At 40.8% G+C, this 19,655-nt stretch overlaps 2 protein-coding genes across 4 annotated transcripts in view; one reads left to right on the top strand and one right to left on the bottom strand.

The window, feature by feature from the left end:
* The window catches only part of CFAP43 (cilia and flagella associated protein 43), a 73,617-nt gene extending 70,036 nt beyond the window's left edge, over positions 1–3,581 (bottom strand). Inside the window, exons 1-2 of the mRNA XM_019725074.3 lie at positions 3,412–3,581; positions 1,781–2,034 (exon numbers count right to left, since the gene is read on the bottom strand). Coding sequence (XP_019580633.3) covers positions 1,781–2,034; positions 3,412–3,479 — 322 coding nt within the window. The 5' untranslated portion in view covers positions 3,480–3,581. The remainder of the gene's footprint in view (positions 1–1,780; positions 2,035–3,411) is intronic.
* A 6,076-nt stretch (positions 3,582–9,657) lies between these two features.
* On the top strand, positions 9,658–19,604 carry GSTO1 (glutathione S-transferase omega 1). Of its 3 annotated transcripts, none has more exons than XM_019725077.3 (6): positions 9,658–9,876; positions 10,157–10,265; positions 12,983–13,205; positions 15,843–15,941; positions 17,582–17,688; positions 19,384–19,604. In XM_019725077.3, exons 2-6 carry the CDS (start codon positions 10,207–10,209, stop codon positions 19,535–19,537), a joined length of 642 nt encoding a protein of 213 aa, XP_019580636.3. In that variant the 5' UTR covers positions 9,658–9,876; positions 10,157–10,206; the 3' UTR covers positions 19,538–19,604. The 3 variants fall into 3 exon arrangements, with proteins under 3 accessions (XP_019580636.3, XP_019580635.3, XP_019580637.3); XM_019725076.3 differs by having other exon boundaries at positions 9,658–9,931; XM_019725078.3 differs by lacking the exons at positions 9,658–9,876; positions 10,157–10,265 and adding an exon at positions 10,475–11,390.
* The last annotated feature ends 51 nt before the right edge of the window (positions 19,605–19,655 follow it).

Below are 19,655 nucleotides of genomic sequence, written 5' to 3'. Positions count from 1 at the left end.
TACATTTTAAGAAAGGAAAAAACTGTATCAAAATTGTAATACTTGATATAAACCAATAACAAAAGATGAATATAAGTCATGTGCCCACATTTTTTTGGCATCCCCAGTATATTCTAGAATCTGTCCCCAGTCTGCAACTCTTTCACTGATCCTGTGATCCCTGCATCAATACCACACTCTTAATTACTATAGCATCCTCATGGTAAAAAAGCCCTCTTGCCTTGCCACTGTTCTCTTTCAAATTATTCCCATTCTCTACTTTTTGTTCTTCCAGATGAACTTTCAAATCATTTCATTTAAGTACTCTTCTTGGCTCTGTAAAACATATGGTAGACTTATGAATTACTTTCTGTGAAGAGTATCAGAAATATATCTATAATAACCAGGCTTTCCATCCGAGAATGTCTCTAATATATTTAAATATTTTAAATCAGTGATTTTTGTAGTTTTCTTCACTGACGTCAATCACATTTCTTCTCTGAATTATTCCTAAGTATTTAAATCTTCTAATTGCGTGGATATTCATTTCGAAACCAGCATCTTATTGAGCATTTTTTTATTGGTCCGAGTAGACTATTGCATTACCCATTTTCTCTTTTCCCATAGCTATACTTTTTCTCAGTTTCATATTTTGTTACATTGGCTAGAACTTCCACATTGATATTAAATAATACTGGTAATAACAGGTGTCTTTGATAACTTATTCCTAATTTTATTGTGAATGCCTTTAGAGTTTAATTCAATATGAATGTTGGTTATTGGTTTGGTTTACCTTTCAGTTGCTTGGATAGGGCTATAGCCAAATAACCAAGCTGGAGAAATTTTAAAGATGAAGGGTAGGTACAATCCACACACACAGTTCCCACTGTATGAATGGGTTATGTTTTGAAAGTTGTTTTAATCTGTGAGAACACAAATTTCCCACCAATAAGATGTTAAATTATAGTAAAGTTCCCTGGCTTGACCCAAAAACATATTGACCCACCAGGCTACAGAACTAAGATCAGCCTTACGCTCCGCTGAGATTTCCGTCTATGATGTGTTAAATGAGGGGCTCATGAGATGGAGGCTCCAGTAGATGTACAGCAGCCCTATCTGAGTCTGTTGTATCTAAGAATGAGTCAATGATAATTTAAATAGTAGGTAACATTGACTGACATATTATATACATGACATATGTCATATATGACACATGTATATATATAATTTCATTTAGTGTCACTACAGCCTTAACTGTAGATGCTACCATTATTCCCATTTCACGGAAAAGAAAATTGAGGCTCAGAGACTTATCTTTACAAGTTATGCCACATCAATTCACCTAGATTTTCAATAAATCATCAGGAAAGAAAAAATTGTTCTGGAAAAAGTTTTCAAACTGCATTTAGTGCTGTAAATGAGTCTTCTAGGGTAGTGCTTCTCACACATAATGTGCATGTGATCACCTGGGGAATCTGTTAAAATGCAGATTCTAATTCAGTAAGTCTGGGATGAGAGCAGTTTCTGCGCTTATGACAAGCAGCATAGGTGATGCCACTGTAGGAGGCAAGCAGATCACACTTTGAGTAGCAAGACTCTAGCCCACTTAATCATTTGTGATCAGCCTGATTCCTTCTTTAAAAATGTGTAAAACACACACACAGACACACAGACACACACACACACACACACACACACACACACCTCTTCCAAAAAAACCTTCATTTTTAAGAACTAGATTTGGTTACATCTTCTAACAAAAATCTTTCAGTTATGGCAGAGGAAGGGTCTTACAAGATACCTTTTAATTTGGTCCTTCTGGTCAATTCAGGAAAGTTGTATATGTAGATGAGGGGTTTTAGCTTCCGGTCAGAAAAAGCCACAACTTGATAAGGAATATTAGTTGCCACGACGCCCACAATTCCGTTCATACACTGGAGTACAGTCTTTTTCTTGGTTTCAATATTAATAAATATCACAAAATTCCCACTAGGGTAGCAAATGGTGCTATCGTTGACAAAATGAACATTCTGCTTAGGGAATCCTTGCACCCATCTTTAGGGAAAAGATATGTCACCATCAATATAATACATTTCAAATATTTTCTTTTTTTGACAAAGGAATCAAAAGGTCACCAAAATCTTTGAAACACATCTATCCTATTTTCACCCTTTCTGCCCAAAATAATCTCTGAGATAAAAGAACACTTATACTGGCTGTGAGGACAGCTTGAGTCCAGGCACTATAGAAATTTAAATGTAAACCTAAAATTCTATAGGTCTCAAGTTCCTTCTTAGAGAACTTTTTCAGTGGAGCAAATCCTCTGATCAAACCTGAGAAAGTCTCAGAAGGATTTCTGGGGTCTTGTATACATGAAAAAAGAAAAAATGAAAACAGCAGAGAGAAAAGCTTGACCCTAATTGAAAACAGGGTGTATCCTGGGCCTTTCTTTTGTAATTAGCTTTGATTTAAAATATAAATTAAAAAACAACAACACTGTGAATATGACAGCCTGCTTTGTGGTTGTAAGTGGAGTAGGAAATTTGCCTTTTTACAAAGATTAAGCATGGCTAGCCATATTTTAGATCTAAAAACACAGAAAAAGGCATAAAATAAAAGGAATTAAGTCAACATGAATGAGGAGGTTAGAACATAAAAGCAACATACTTTTAAGTAAGAAGTGTGTGGTGGGTGTATGCTAGAAGTTAGGAGAGTTTGAGATGAGGGGAAATTCTCGTTTTATTTAAATATTAAAGATATCCTTAAAGATAGATGGTGGAGACGGCAAGAGAAGGGCACTGGTTTGGTAAGAAACTTCAAGAGATTGGAGAGTACAGCCAGGACCGGGCGGAGTATGCTGTGTGGAACAGAGCAGGTAACAGTCTAGAATATGGAAGGGAAAAAACACCACCTTTATCTGGGCAGCGCTTTATGCTTTTCAAAGACCACTATAAAAGCAAATAAATCCCAAGTTAGTGGTTAGCAGTTAGGAGGAAGGGACTGACGACCGTAAATTTGGGGGGAAATCTCCAAAGACTACAAGAATGGGACGGGCTGTCATTGGGATGGGGTGGGGGTGGGGGGTACTTATGAAAGGTCTGGGGGAAACGGATCACTAACAGCAATACTGAACCAGAAAGAGGAGGCAGAAAGGAACAGTGGAGGAGAGCAATATTGGGTGAGAGAGGGGCGGGAAACTTGGGGGCCGGGGGTGCGGGGAAAGACAACTGGAGATGCGGTCATTGAATAAAGGGATGGAGAGAAGGGGTCACACAGAGAGGGAGTCTACTCGAAGGAGATGGGTTTGAGAAGAGGTCGAAGTTTCCGGGAGAGACCAGATCTAAAGAATGGGAGGAAGAAGATGGTAGGGAAGGGATATAGGTCAGAAGTTTCCGCGAGACCGAAGTCAGTCGCGGGGCAGCGGCGCCACACCTCACGGACAGGGACGCGCTGCCCGGGATGGCCAAGTGGCGCTCCTCTAGCTCCCGGCTTTGTGCCATGGGTCGCGTTTCTCTGAGCGGGTCCCCTGGCAGCAAACGCTGGACTCCGGATCCGGTCTGCAACCGTTACACCGAGATCCCTAGCTGCAGAGCCAGCGCAGACTCCACTGTTTGCACTGTAGCCAGGAGACCGTAACCCCTGCTCCCATTGGCTCTGCCCTTTCGGCCTCTTCCTTCTAGAGCCGAGCGAATTGGTGGAAGCGCTGCCTCGTGTTGACCAATGGAGGGCGGGGAACGAAGCGAGGGGCGGGCCCTTCGGAGTGGTTGCTGGAGTGGCGGGGCCGATCCTGTGGTAAATACTTGCAATATTAATATCATTAGCAGAAATTAATATTGAGTGCTGACCAAGCCAGATGTTATTTGAAGCCCCCGGGGAGGGGGGAACGAGGGGCTGAGAGCAGTTTTTGGAAAGTTATTAAGGCAGGACGACACATTGGATGAACTGGGAAGGGCAGTGTGATTGGAGCAGAGGGAAGTAAGTAGAAAATACTGAAGATGAGGCTGGAGGAGCCCAGGGCCGTCTAGGTAAAGGCCAAGTTGAGAATTCTGGTCCTTAGGCTAAGAGCCCTGGAAAGGCATTACATGGTTTTAAATGGGAATAATATGATCAGATTTATGTTTATGAAAGATTATTCTGTCTGCAGGAAGATTATCAATTTGGTAGGAGAATAGAAATAGGAAGATGTTAGAAGTTGATTTTATGGTCCTGACAAGGGAAGCTAACACAGGGTTTCTCAGGTTCAGCACTATTGGCGTTTTGGGCTGGATAGGGCACAACACACAAACTTCTCAGCATTCAAACTCAGTAAGTAGTCTTGTTTCAGGGACCCGGGGCAAAAGTGGAGAAGCATTTCTCTAGGGTGGGGAAGGGGTTTAATCACAATGGTAGATCTTTAGGGTTGTTTAGGGTGGCAGCTGTGCTGGGGGAATATTGAGTCCTCGGGGGATGTTGAGTGCTCTACAGATGGATGGGTCCTCTAAAGCATGAGGCCCATGGCAGGGGCACCCTTTGTAGCTGTCATGGGTGGCACTCTGTCACATATGTTTGACAATCTATGCACTTAGTGAAAGATTACATCATGTAGGAGGAAAACTTTGTAGGAGCTGATGAAAGAGGAAACAGAGTTTATAAATGTAATAAAATATATTACCTTACAAATACAGGAATCAATTTGAATTGTGGCACAAATATCACTTAAAATAGCACTTTAGGAGAGCATTAAGTACCAAGTTTTTGAAGACCATGGTTTACCATTGAAACCAGAGGCCAACTGAGTCCGGGGCTTGTGCTGCCTTCGCTGCTCAGCTAATAGACCGACACAGGATCTGGGTCATAGAATAAGCAGCAAGTTAACACCTCCAAAAATTGCCTGAACATTCTCAGACCAGCTTGGGGTATTTAAGGGAAAATCTGGGCGTTCCTCTAAAGGCTACGTGAGGGTTCTGGGAGTCTGCATGGAGCCTAACCTCTGCAGGGGGATGGTCGGTTGTTAAGCTATAGGTCAAGGAAAGGTGAAGTGGGGGATGCCGCGAGGGGTCCCAACCGGGCCCTGCTTCACCATCATTACACATTTAAGATTTGAGTTTGAATAACCTCACCAAGACTTAAGATCCTCTTCAAAAGCTTCAAGTCTCATCTGCATTAAATTCTCCATTGAGACTTCTCACAAAAGTAAAAGTTTAAAAGCACCAAAATTCATCAGTACATTTCTGTCCTTTATACTTTATATCCTTTCATCTGACTTCCCTTCAATTTCCTTTGCCTTTAGGGTTTTTCACATTACTTGTGTTTCTAGAGACAAAGCAACAGTGCTTTCCAAAAAATACATGTTCTGTGATCACAAGTTTTTACTGGTAGAAACCTGGCCTGACAAGTTTACAATCGGGCATTTCATTGTATTCTATGACAAAAGCTTGTGTCTACAAGAAAATGAGGATGAAGTGATGAAAACATCTGAGCTCAGGTTATACTCTCAGTGGCTATGTGGTTTAGAGAAAAGAGCCCTGAACCTAAAAATTCGTGTTCTTACTCTGTCTCTGCTTCATACTGGGTAGGTGGTAACTGGACAAGCCATCGAAACTTTCTGTAATTTAACTTCATCATCTGTAAAGTGAAAATAATATTTTTCCTGCCTACCTTCACAGGGTTGTTAAGAGGATCAAATGAAATAATGTATATGAGAAGGACTTTATATACAAAATGTATGGTACAGACACATGGTCTTATTACATAGTTGCAAGTCATTTCCCCCAGCTGTTCAGCCTGGGAAGGAAGGTGATTTCAGTGCACACTGACGTGCATGCATCACGTTCAGCCTGGCTACCTGGTCACAAGGCTATGCTAATTTTTCCCCCCTGAATACATAGAATACTGCTGTGGGCTAAGTCTAAGAAGGAAGATTATCAAGTTCCCTTAAATTATTAATTGGCATCAGTAACACAAGTTTGTGTTCTCGAGCAGTTATGGATTAGAACATATTAGTGGTATGACCTCTTTACTAAGTCATTACCAGCCCTCCCACTTTTTTAAAATGAAAGAACATGAAACAAAATTTCACAATGCATCCCACATGGTAAAGGTAAATAATGTTTCAAATATCTGTGTGTGTATTTGTATTTTTGTACTTGATCATTAAATAAAATGCATTTTGTCCTTAAAAGGTCACTAAGTACTTTAGATGTGATTATGAGTGAATATATATACATATATATGCATATATATATATACACACACACAGGGTGCCAAAAAATGTATACACATTTTAAGAAAGGAAAACTGTATTAAAATTGTAATACTCAATATATACTGATAACAAAAGATGAATACAAGTCACATTTGACTTCTGCAATTACAAGAGGTGCTCAAAGTGGTTACCATCAGCGTCCAAACACTTCTAATTATGGGGAACTACTGCTTGAGCAACATTGACCAAAGTGTCCACTGATAGACATTTTTTTTGGCACCCCTGGTGTATGTATGTGTATATATATATATATATATATAATTCAAGCTCCTTTCTTTATAGAGCATTTATTCCTGTATGGCTTCTTATTGTGAGGATTATAATTTTTTATTTCATTTGACCTTACTCTGGGCCATACAAATTCTTTCACTCAATCATTCAGCCAGAATCTTTCCCTGGAATCTCTTTGATAAAGGCTATTTCTCCCTGCAATGGACTGTCACAGAATGTTAATTTTTAAAGAAACATTCTTATTCACGAGTTCACATTAAGGGACCTTAATTTTTTAAAAGAGATTTTAAATATAATTAATTAAAATAATAACAGTGAAACACTTCATGTGACTTTCAATATTCCTAACTTTATAAAAAACACCTTATCGATATCAATTTACTATTTATTAGTAAGTGTAAAATTATTTAAGTTGCATTCCTGAAAAGTCACAGAAGAATGTTGTGTCAAGTGTGTGTATATGGTCACTAAAGACAAATGATATTTAGAAGGTATTTCTTATCACTAGGACCTCTAACTCTTGATCTCTACCTAGCAGAATTAGTTGAGGTGAGCCCACTCAGGTTAATTATTGACAATTACAGCTGCAAAAAGGTGAGATACTATTTTTCCTTGTGACTAACAGCAGTGTGTTCCCAGATGTTTACTTATCACAAAGGGCTTGGAGATAAGCCACTATAGTACAGAGCAGTGCTACAGTACAGTAGTTTCCTGGGACATATATTTTCTTTTCAATTTTCTCCTGTGAGGAATTAACTTTTACTTTATTGATGAATTGGATCTTTCAAATCATTACGACAAAATGTTACACTGTTCATACTAATTAGGGGACAGGCCATTCTAAGTAAAAATTCTCAAATAATACCTTGATGTGAAATTTTTAGTTTGGCCAATCAGAGGTTTTGGCAGGCCAAATTTAAATTTGCATAATATTAATGTGCTAAAAGACTTCCTAAAATGTTAATTTTCTAAAAAAGAGTTAAGCAAGACCCATGTTTTAGCAAAAATATGGTCTACTTTTTTTTCACTTAGTGATATAGGACCCTGGTGTCCGGTGCCAGAGATCGTGGTCTCATGTACCCGAAGAATGAGAATGCGGCCTCGGAAGGAGAAGTAGAGGAGCAAAGATTTTTATCGAAGCGAAAGTGCAGCTCTCTTGCGAGAGGGGGTACCCGAAACTGGGATGCCCACTGGCTAAGGCAAAAGGCTCTCATTTTATACTTTCTCTTGCATGCTGGGGAAGGGGGTTGGTGCCTTCTAAATGAATTCTGTCTATCAGATTTGCTCTGTTTGTCCAGCCTGAAGGGAATTATGAAATAACTGATTTCTGTCTGTCAGATTTGTTCTGTTTGTCCGGTCTAAAGGGATTTATGACATAATGTATTAACCTCAGAGCTCAATTACATTTTTGTCCTGGAGTGAATGAATATTTCAGAACCTGGAGTTTCAGGATATGGCTGCCTTTGTTTATTCTACCAGGGACTTCCCTATTTACCTGACAAAATGCTAATTAACCTGTCTCAGTAGTATCTGCTATAGTAACAAACATTTAAAACTTATTCTGTACCAAGAACTGTTAAGTGCTTTCTACATATTTACTAAGTTAATTCTTCTTCAAACTCTATAAGAGAGGCATTAGCTTTTTCCACCCCATTTTACAGATGAAGGAACTGAAACACAGAACTTTCCCACATTCACATGTTTAATAAAGGGTTATTATAATTCATATGGTTTCATAATAAATTCACGTCAAATTACAAATTCATAAATAATATGTTGAAGCTGTAATCCCCAATACCTCAGAATGTGACCTTATTTGGAAATAGGTTCATTGCAGTTGTAATTAATTCAACTGAAATGAGGTCGTACTTGATTAGGGTTGACCACCCCCCCCAATCCAATATGACTGGTGTCCTTATAAAAAGGGTAAATTTGGACACAAATATGCACACAAGGAGGATGCCACGGGAAGATGAAGGCAGAGATGGGGTAATGCTTCTATGCTCCAAGGTACACCAACAATTACCAGCAAACCACCAGAAGCTAGGGGAGGGACATGGAACAGATTATCACAGTCTTCGGAAGGAAAAACTGCGCTGATAACTTGATCTCATACTTCTAGCCTCCAGAACTTGTGAGAATAGATTTCCGTTGTTTAAGCCACTCAGTTTGCAGTACTTTGTTACCCTAGCCCTAGCAAACTAACATGGGTGGGAGTCAGGATCAAATCCAGGCAGGAAGGCTCTGAGATCCGTGTACTTACCACCTTACTCCCTGCTTCTCCCATAATAGAGCTAATCAAAATAAAAACAGACCACCACCACCAACCCCCTCCCCACAAATAAATGGCACAGTAGTTACCAGCTTTCAAATCTAAGCAGACAAGCAAAACATTGACAACGCTTTCCCGGTATCTGTACCAAGTGCCCTGGAATCCTCTTTCCTAACCCCTAAGTTAAGAGGAGCTGTTTGAGCAGATGCTCTGGCCAGATATTTTTCATAGACCTATGGGACTAAATTTATTCAGTCCACCTGACTGACTCTGAGATTATGCCCCGACTAGAGCTTCAAAATAGAAATCGATAGATTTTTGAAAGCAGCACCATCTGAGGTTATTATATCCAGAGTTGTGCTGTTTCCTTTGGGTTAAAACTAAGAGGATGTGTCCTGTGGGTGACAGTAGGGACAGCAGCCTCCCAGTAGTCATATTAAGCTAGTACTGACAGAGAAAGGAAAAGGCTGTTCAGGTGGCTGGTTAAGCGACCTGTCACTGTGCTTCTAACAGTAACCTTTGGAGAGCACGTTCTAGAAAGGAAAGCCAGTGCTGGGTCCAGGCCACAGGCCCTGAAGTTGGGGAAGCTTTGAAGCTGACGGTAGCTTTGGACCAGATCTGCGAGCCACCTGAGGGCTGCTGGAGCGCGCTTCTCAGAGGGGGGCGTGGAATCTGGGAGGTCAGGGTCAGGCGTGGACTCGTGTGGAGGGCGGACATCATCGTACCGGGTTGAGAATGGCTCTGAATGTTTCTTTTGTGCATCTCGACGTGGGCATCTCTTGGCCAGCACGATACACTTTGGCACAACTGCCAGCTGCAGAGTTTTAAACGCGACCCCCACCAAACCGGGAAGGCTGGCCCTGGATTCGGGCGCAACGGGTGGGCGTCTGGGCGGCGATTTCCCTTGAGGCACTGGAACCCCAGCGGCGGGGCGTTCCTTTTTGCAGAGGGTGGGAAATAGATCCTGGTGCGGCGGTCTGGGTCGCCCACAGGGCTCGCTGCGCGTGGGTTCGCTCCAAGCACCCCGGCAGCGTTGGGTCCTGGGAACACAGCACAAGCGGAGCTGTCGACCCATCCCAGGTTCGCGCTTCTGAGACAGGAAGGGAGGGCCCACTTACTTCCTGAATAGCCTGCAAACCCGTGCGCCAAGGTCAGTCTGCACTGCGCCACGATGTCTGGAGGATCAGCCAGGAGCCTAGAGAAGGGTGAGGCCTGACCGCCGCGAGAGGCAGGGGAGATCTCGGCGACCCCCGGCCGCGGGTCCTAGTTCGGCCGCTCTGGAGCCAAGCCTCCCGGAAGCGCCTACTCCTTCAGGGAACCGACAAGGGCTGCAGCGCATGGGACCTCTACGCGGCTGAGACCAGGCGTAGCGGGAGGCGGGGACTCCCCGCCGCTCTCGGGCCGTAACCATCTTTGTTTCCCCCCTGCAGGGAGCGCGCCCCCAGGACCCGTCCCGGATGGCGTGATCCGCGTCTATAGCATGAGGTTCTGCCCGTTCGCCGAGAGGACGCGCCTCGTCCTGAAGGCCAAGGGAATCCCGTGAGGACCAAGGCGGAGGCCGCTCCTCTAGCCGGCCGGGAATACGCTGCTGCGGGCGGCTGGGGAGGGACTCTCTGATGGGGTCCCCAGAGCTTCCTTTACTGCAACATAATTGCTATTCTCAGCCTTTTGGAGGGACCTAGCAAGTTATGGATCCTCTCCTCGAGGGGTGGGGTTGGGGGGTGGTGGTGGTAAGGGGAATGCCACAGATTCCAGAAGTCTGGGGCTCCCCACTTAGATTAACCTAATCATTTTATGGATTTAGAAAAACTGGGGTTCCAGTAAAGTTAGTGAGAGGGATCTACCAGAGCTCTTTTAAGTTCTGGTAGATCCCTGATTCCGGGCTCACTGCCTTTCACTCTCCCCCTACTTCTCCCTCCCTGACCGGTTTACGATACTATTTGCTGTTATTCTGAGTATGTTTCTATATCGAATTGTCGAATGGTCGATAACCATTCCAGACCTTGACCCTTCTAGCAATGTGCTGAGTTAACTATGCGGTACATAGCCCTACCGGGTTGGGTTGTTGGCCTGTGCCTAAAAATTGTTTTTTGCCAAGCCTCACTGAAACTAGCATGGTCATTGACCCATGGGTTAGCCACAAGAATTATGCAATAGGCCCTTTGCTTTTCTCTGGCTATGCCAAATATCCGTTGGAACCGCCTCCCTTTGCAATCTATGGAACAGGCATCAGATATCTGTGGTGTGTAAGTTTAAAACATAGCCCCCATTCTTAAGAAATTTTCCATCCATGTGCTTAAGGTTTACAAACAAATTTTAGTCTTCTAGGAGGAGAGTTAAGGAGGCAATTCTTTTCCCTAAAAGAAATATAAGATGCATTCTAAAGAAAAAAAAATTATTTTCAGGTTAGCCATCGCTTCACTAAGATTGGCATCTTATTTGGATGAAATTAATTCTGAACACATAGCAAACTACTCAACATTTAGTAACATTTATCCCAAACACTATTTTATCCAATAGTGTAATGTCACTGTATTAGAATTCTTTTATTGCAAGTAAGAGAAATCTAATTCAAATTGGATTGAAAAAAAGACTACCTTGTGCTCATATAATTGAAAAGTCCAAGAGCAAGACACAGATGGATTTGGGGCACAAAGTCCTGAGGTAAGTGCCTCTCTGTAACTCTGGGTTGAAAACAACCCTACCTTACTTAGTGGGACAGTTTTCCAAAGGAAAACTGAAATGGCTTTACCATCATAGTATGTATATGGCGGTGAAGAGTGGTAACAGCTACCAGGTAGTGCAAACAGCAGAGGTCTGCTATCATGGATGGCTTTTGAGTCCCAGGAGACTTTCATCAGAGGTACGAGATTTTTACCACATGGTATAACCTAACAAAGTATGGTTTTCTCTAAAAGGTACGTTTTCCAACTTGTAGCAGATGTGTTGACTTGTTGGCTCACAGTGCCAGGTTACCACCAAATGCATGTGTGTTATGAGAACCTTTATCACAAAAGCCCAGAATCTACCTTTTGTTTTCACAGTATAAAATTTCAGAAATGTTGACAATTCCTTGGCAGGAGGCCTGGTTTTTCTTGCAGTGTCTTGTATTTGAGTGTCCACTGTCTCTCAGCACATGAACCTTTTAATACACACACACACACACACACACACACACACGCACACACGCTCGCGTTTAATCTGGTTATCCTGTTTCCATGGGGGAATTACATATTTAAACCCTCAAACTAAATGCTGTTCTAGCTACTGGGGTGAATGGGGAAATAGGAACCAATAAGTGTTAGTGTATGTTATTTTTGAGTAATCTGTTCCATTGAACAGTTATCTAGCTTTGACAATTATATGGATCTGGCTTTAACAATTATGCGAAACTTTCCTTTCTCTTATTTCCCCTAAAATCTCTCAGGCAAGATACAAGATATAATTACAATCTGAATATAGCCCCAGAGTTCACCTGTTTTCTTCTTTTTGGGTTTACTTTGTATGATTTACCACGCAACATTTAAAAAAATGTATCAATGCATGGAGATTTAATCTGAAAGCTTATTTTGTGTGTGGATTTTTTTTTAATTCCTTAATATACTTGTAAAAAGCAAGGAACTGAGCATGTGGTGTTAGACCTGGGAAGACAGGTAGAGAAGGCAGAGAACCAGTAAGTGCAAAAGCTCTAAGGTGAGAACTTGTTTGGCAAATTCAAGGAAGAAAATGGCCAGTGGGGCCAGATCATGACTAGAGGCAAAGGTGTAGGAAACAGGTAAGCAGGGGCAAGATCAAATGTGTCTTGGCATGTCATAGAAAGTGGTTTAGGGTTTATCCTCTTTGCAATGAGCAGCAATTGAAAGGTTGTAAGCAGGAGGACAGGCTGATGTGATTTCCGTTTGTCAAAGCTCCACCTGGCCGTGTGTGGAGAATGGGCTATAGACATGCCACAGTGGAAGCTGAGAGGCTGGTGGGGGGCTGTTGTGGAGGCCCAGGGAGCAGATGATGTTTTGGATGAGGTGGCAGTGGTAACAGTGAGAAGTGACTAAAGTCAGAGTATGACTTGGAGGTCTAGCCGACAGGTCTTGCTGATCCATTTGACTTGAGGAAGAGGATGCAGGGGGGAAGGAATCACGGCTGAGTTGACTCCTAAATCTGGGGTCTGATCAACTAAGTGGGTATTAGGACCAGTGAGGATTTATTCAGAAGTACAAAAAATGTTTTACTCTCTTCGTTGTCTTCTATGGGTCTTTCAGGCACGAAGTCATCAACATCAATCTGAAAAATAAGCCTGAGTGGTTCTTTAAGAAGAATCCCTTTGGTCTGGTGCCAGTTCTGGAAAACAGTCAGGGTCAACTGGTCTACGAATCTGCCATCACTTGTGAGTACCTGGATGAAGTATATCCAGGGAAGAAGCTGTTGCCGGAAGACCCCTATGAGAAAGCATGCCAGAAGATGACCTTTGAGTTATTTTCTAAGGTGTGTGGATAAGAAATTTCAGTTCCTATTTGAAAAAAACTTTTGCTTTTAAGCTACCTCGGTGCTGTCATTTACAGTTCAGTAATTTAGAAAGGATTATACTCTTGTCAGCTCTGATGTGTCCTGCAAGCCCTTTTTTGATTCGTTTCTGTTTACCTCTCCAAAGTTACCCTTTTTCACCCAACCATTTATATTCCAGCCATACTGAATGTTTTCAGTTTTCCCAAACTCGCCACCTTACCAGCTCTTGCTGGGAGACTCTTCTTCTTCTCACTTTGTATGCTTATTCCAAATCCTCTTTCATGTATCTACTCAGATACTGCTGCCTTCCAGAAGCTTGTCCAGACTTGGGGAATGCCCAGCTCTGTTCCCACATATACTAACATTTCTCTTTTGGTGACTGCCTGCCTTATGGCCTGTGTGTTACACCAGGGCTGTAAGCTCCTTGGGGGTGAGGGCAGTGTTTCCATCACTATTGGCTCACTGCCTACCCGGGTTTGTGACCAGCTCTGCCACTTCCATGTTCTGTGACTCTTAGCAAGTTGCTTATTGCTTTACCTTTGTACCTCAGCTCATCGTTTGTAAAATGAATATAGTTGCTCCCTCCTCATAGATAAGAACCAGTTCATATAAAACACTGAGAGCAGAGTCCGACACGTGGTAAATAGTGTTAGTTGTTCTAACCAGTGTCTAGCACTGAGCATCTACTCAGTCTTGAAGACAGCTCTCAGCTGACTGAGTAAATGGCATTCCTGTAGAAGAACTGTTTGTATCTTAGTTACTATCAATGTTGTATATTAGTTCAAGCAATTAGTATTAACAAAGAAATGACCAATTGTGGACAAGAATATAGCTGAGGTGATAGCTCTGTAATCGCGTTACTTTGTCGCGTTACTTTATGGCTCTGTAATCGTGTACAATGTCAGCGTACAAAGAAAAAACCTTGTCTCTAGAGAAAGAAATGGTTAAAGAAATACTCGAAGATGGGACTTACAGGGAAGACATATTGTTTAAGAAGACATTGCAAAGGGAAGCCAATGGAGAAGGAAGAGGGACTTGTCTGGCTTAGCAGGATGAGGGGGAAAGAATAGTAGAGATGGCTGCTGTCAAAAATGGTGGACAGAGAATATGGCATTTACAAGAAAGATGTTGGAGAATTAAAAAAAAAAAGTAACGAGATTCATTGTACCATCTAGAAAGAAAATGACCTAAAAGCTGGAGATATGCACTATTACTTTCCTGCTCACATTCAGGGAAAAGGTGGTCTTAGGTACCACATGACCCCACCCTCCTGGCCACAGCTCAGCAAACCAGAAATGCCCCCATCCACACCCCCAGCTCAATCATCTTCTCTTTTAGAAACTTGGAACTGAGCTACAGAGACTAAGGCAGTAAAGGTGTGAAAGCTTTGGAGACATATCGATATTAATAATTGGAGACTTGACAAACCAAAGCCCCATAAAAATAAAATTTTAAGCAAGTGGAAGTTAAGAGCACTGCAAAGGGAACTGTATATAGAAAATAATATGGAACAGACATTTAAGGAGAAGCAGAGGAAAGACCAGGCAGGCCCAGATGGAAATGTGGACGAATGGCTGCCTGCAAATCTTCAGTTCCAATGAGGGCAAGCTATGCTGACATCAGTGGGATTTCAGAAGATTCGTATTTTTACGAGTATCCATATTTTTATGAGTGCCCGCTTACTTAAACTGGGATGAGTGGACTTCTCTTGCGGTGAGATGATATCAAAGACCGAAGTATTAAAACACACCCACCACAAGCATTAAAGCATGTGACACTACACCTGTCAGGTCTTCAGGTAGTCAGTCCCCTTTGAAGACTTTGCATGTCTTCTCCAAGGTAGAAATCAGAAAAATTCTCTTCCCCAGCTCCCTCTGCAACTGGGGCCAAGGCCAGGGACCTATGCTCTCCAGTCAGCTAGACACATGGTAGAGTTCAATTCAGAAACGAGCCATGTGAGGAAATGGGCTTGGTGGGGGGCACTGGTTCTGCTGGTGAGTGGCTGGTGGCAGAGCTTCTGGCTTTCAGGAGCTGTGGTGGGTGGTTGCAAGATTAAATTCCGGGGTAGAAACAGCTTTGGTGCTAGTGGCATTAGTTACTTGAGAGTCCAGGTTCTGGCAGTGACTCAAACTGTAACCTCTAGTTTCAGCTAACTGGCAGCCGCTCAAACTGTAACCTCTAGTTTCAGCTAACTGGCAGCTGCTCAAACTGTAACCTCTAGTTTCAGCTCATTGGCACTAGAAATTATAGTTTCAGAGTGCTTTCCATCAGGCCAGTCTGAGCATGATTTTGGAATGTTCCAGTTTAGTTCCAAGCCTATTTGTTTAGCCTCCCAACAATTCAGTGAGATAATGTGTCCTTGAAAGATATTTTTTGGCTCAAACTTGTCAAGGTGCATTCTATGATTTGAAACTTATAAAATCCTGACCAACACAATATCTTAGGCCACAAAACTGTTCCTAAGATCAGTATATAATCTCTGTGAACACAGGAATTAGTACACCCTTGAAGTTTCTTGAACATTGATACTGGGACTTTGAGGGTTCTATTGTGTTTTTATATGAGGCCGGTATAATTAGCTTCCCATGATAAACTAAGAAATTGTTCTCTATCTAGATACCACCTTTGGTGGGACGCTTTCTTAGAAGTAAAAATAAGGAAGACCGTTCTGGCATAAAAGAAGAATTTCGTAAAGAATTCAGCAAGCTTGAGGAGGTAATCAATCACTTCTCCTAGCTTTTATCAGCGTAAATGATATATTGTATCTACTCTCTTTTTCCTTCTACTCTTTTCTTCATATTACCATTTCCCAAACACTTTATAGCAATTAGTAATAATACCAAGTAAAAAATTTTAGTTTACAACAGATTGCCATAAGCTACTATGTTTAAGATGTAAACCAAAACACCTAAAAATATTGTGTCATGAGCTCGCTTTTAAAACATTTTGTTGTAATGACATTAAAATAAGAAGGAAAAAGGGATGCTCACCAACATTTCTACAATGTGTCACCTATTTTCTTTTTTTCCGGTCTTTGTCCATATATTAAAAAGAATGTACATAACTATAATCAGAGCATAGATACCATTCTGTGTTCTTTTTCCACTTAGTATTATATAATACACATTTTCCACCACAAAGCATTTGCCATGAATTTTACAGACACTTATGTTTCACCTCCTTTCGGGGAGAGCTGCCATTTGGGCCTTTAGATTGAGTCTTCCTCTTGGCCTTGAGACATTCCAAATACTCAAGTAGATTCAGTCTACAATGTAGAATGTTATATGGGCCCTGAGAAAAACTAGTTTATAAAAGTTAAGTTGGTTTGGTGTAAACCAGAAAATATTCTCTTCCCTGCTTTGGCAAAACTGTAATACCAATTCACCTTCTTAAATTTCAGAAACATACTATTTGTGCTTCCACAGCCATGGAACCAGCACCCAAATCAAGAAACAGAATATTAATTTTGGCTATTTTTTGTACTTTCTACAAATGGAATCATATAATATGCACGCTTGGGTCTGGTTTCTTTCATACAGTATTAGGTTTGTGAAGTTCATATACCAGTATGTTGTACATAGTTCATTCCTATTCTTTGTATAGTGTTCCAATTTATGACTGTACCACAATTTTTTTTAATCCTTTTTACTCCTGATGGACAGTAAACATTTCCACTTTAGGGCTATTACAAATTATATTACAAATAATGCTGCAGTGAACATTCTTATCTTTGGATAAATATATGTTCACATTTCCAAGTAGAATTACTGGGTTATAGAGAATATATGCACCCAGCTTTAGTAGCTACTGTTAAAACATGGTTGTACCAATTTACATTCCTATCAGCTGTGGTTCCACACCCTTGCTAACTTTGTCTTGTTCACTTAGCCATTCTAATGGATGTATTAGAATGTGGTATTACATTTGGTTCTAATTTGCATTTCCCTGTTAACTAATGTAGTTGGAGCACCTTTTCAAGTGGTCATTGGCCTCTGGGACATCCTGTTTTGTTAAGTGCAAGACTTGCTCAATTTTCTAATGGGTGTTTGCCTTTTTTCTTTTGATTCCCAGGAGTTCTTTCTATATTCTGAATACCAGTCTTTTGTTTATTACAAAGATTTTGTACTCTATCCCTTATTTTATTTTTCTCCATTTTCCAGTTTATTTTGTTGATTGTTGTTGCTTCATCTCAAACCAACAGATTCTAAAGTTTAAACTGATCAAATAGACAAAAAGCCAACTTGGATATGTCAGGGTAAATACTGCTGCTCTCACCACTCTACTTAACTCACCTGTGTCATCTCTGATGATGTTTTACTAGATGCACAAGTACTCTTATGCTGCTTAATGTTCAGGTGCTGACCAATAAGAAGACAACCTTCTTTGGAGGCAATTCACTTTCTATGATTGATTACCTCATCTGGCCCTGGTTTGAACGGCTGGAAGGACTGGAGTTAACTGAGTAAGATATTTGAATGTTTTGTGTATATTTTAGGATAATGATGATTGGAATAGTATATGTTGACCTTTTTTCTGCACAGAAATTAAAATATTTCATACAACTGGTCTGAATGTGAACAAGCAGACAGGAGGAAAGACTCGGGCATGTTATATACCTATCCTCACCACTCCTCCCCATTTAGGAGGGGCAGGAGTTCTGTAACATGTAGTAAAATGTTTTGAAAGTAATTTATTCCTTCCCTCCTGGTTAAAAATATGTAAGGACATACATTTCTATAAGGCTGTCATGAGGAGTGTATGATCAATGCTACCTCCCATTTACCAGTAAGAGTCCCATAGTGTTTTCTGAATTGCGTATTTTGAAGTTTGGCAGCCACTTTGGCTTACTCCCAACTCAGAGCTTAGAGCATTCAGAGTTACTCCTTTTTTCATTATTCTTTAAAAAAATTTTTATTTATTAAAAAACATTTTTTTAATTTAAGTATAGTTGGTATACAATATTGTATTAGTTTCAGGTGTACAGTGTAATGATTCGACATTTATATACCTTACAATGTGATTACCACAGTAAGTCTAGTAATCATCTGTCACCATACAAACTTACCACAATATTATTGACTATATCCCCCTTCACCTTTATCACCACTTCCCCTGGCAAAAAAAGTTTGATCTCTCTTTTTTTTTTAAGTTTTCATTACAGTTGACATACAATATTATATTAGTTTCAGGTGTACAACATAGTGATTAGACATTTATACAACTTATGAAGTGCTCACCCCAATAAGTATAGTACCCATCTGACAGCATATATATAGTATTACTGACTATATTACCTATGCTGTACTTTATAGCCCTGTAACTGTTTTTGTAATTGGCAATTTGTACTTCTTAATCTCTTCCTTTTAGTTACAATCTGGCCATAGATGGGTTGTCTTTCATGTTAAAAAAAGTTACCAGTCTGAGTTTGCAAAAGTTCTTACATTAACTGAGCAAGTCATTTCACTTTAAAATTACTGCTCCATAAAACAAAGACCTCTACAATATGTTCCAAATCTAATACAGGCATACCTTGGAGATATTGCAGGTTTGGTTCCAGACCACTGCAATGAGGCAAATATTGCAATACAGTGAGTCACACAAATTTCCTGGTTTCCCAATGCATATAAAAGTTGTTTACACTATACTGTAGCCTGTTAAGTGTGCAGTAGCTTTATGGCTAAACAATGAACATAACCTTAATTTAAAAATACTTTATTGCTAAAAATGCTAACCACCATCTGAGCCTTCAGTGAGTCATAATCTTTTAGAGTCTTGCCCTAGTAACATTAAAGAGCAGTGATCAAAGAGCACCATAACAAATATAATAATGAAAAAGTTTGAAATTCTCTGAGAATTACCAAAATGTGACACAGAAACATGAAGTGAACAAATGCTCTTGGGAAAACGGCACCGATAGATTTGTTCAATGCAGGGTTGCCACATACCTTCAGTTTGTAAAAAAAACGCAGTATCGGAGAAGTGCAATAAAACAAGGCCTGCCTGTATTCTATGATTACATGAATTTTAAAGAAATATTTTTAAAGAACTACTTTAAAAGGTTAGAGGAGAAAATGAAACTGCAGAGTGATGATATATGAGACTGCAATGCCTTCCTACTTAGTCTAGCTCATGCCTTCATTCTTTCCATCTCCCACAGGTGTGTAGACCACACTCCAAAACTTAAGCTCTGGATGGCAGCCATGAGGAAAGATCCCACAGTATCAGCCCTCCTCCTTGATATGAAGACCTATCGAGGTTTCTTAGATCTCTACTTGCAGGACAGCGTCCAGGCCTGTGACTATGGGCTCTGATGGGGGCAATGAAGATATGTCTGATATTTTCCTTCACTAATAGGAATAACAACATGCTTTAATTTTACCGAGTGCTCTCACGTGTCATTGGATCACCTTCTCTGAGTTGACACCACGG

Source organism: Rhinolophus sinicus, chromosome 15 (assembly GCF_057876585.1).
Source record: "Rhinolophus sinicus isolate RSI-liver-muscle chromosome 15, RSI-T2T, whole genome shotgun sequence".
NCBI classification, from domain to species: domain Eukaryota; kingdom Metazoa; phylum Chordata; class Mammalia; order Chiroptera; family Rhinolophidae; genus Rhinolophus; species Rhinolophus sinicus.
Note: the sequence above shows the minus strand (reverse complement) of the source record. Positions and strands in the feature narration are given on the sequence as shown.

What these genes read in the sequence shown, in the direction of transcription:
- GSTO1 (XM_019725076.3), top strand. Translation starts at nt 9,898, where the DNA reads ATGTCTGGAGGATCAGCCAGGAGCCTAGAGAAGG. An exon ending in CTGAAGGCCAAGGGAATCCC is followed by an intron (nt 10,266 to 12,982) that starts GTGAGGACCAAG and finishes TGGGTCTTTCAG; the next exon opens with GCACGAAGTCATCAACATCA. An exon ending in GAAGGACTGGAGTTAACTGA is followed by an intron (nt 17,689 to 19,383) that starts GTAAGATATTTG and finishes CATCTCCCACAG; the next exon opens with GTGTGTAGACCACACTCCAA.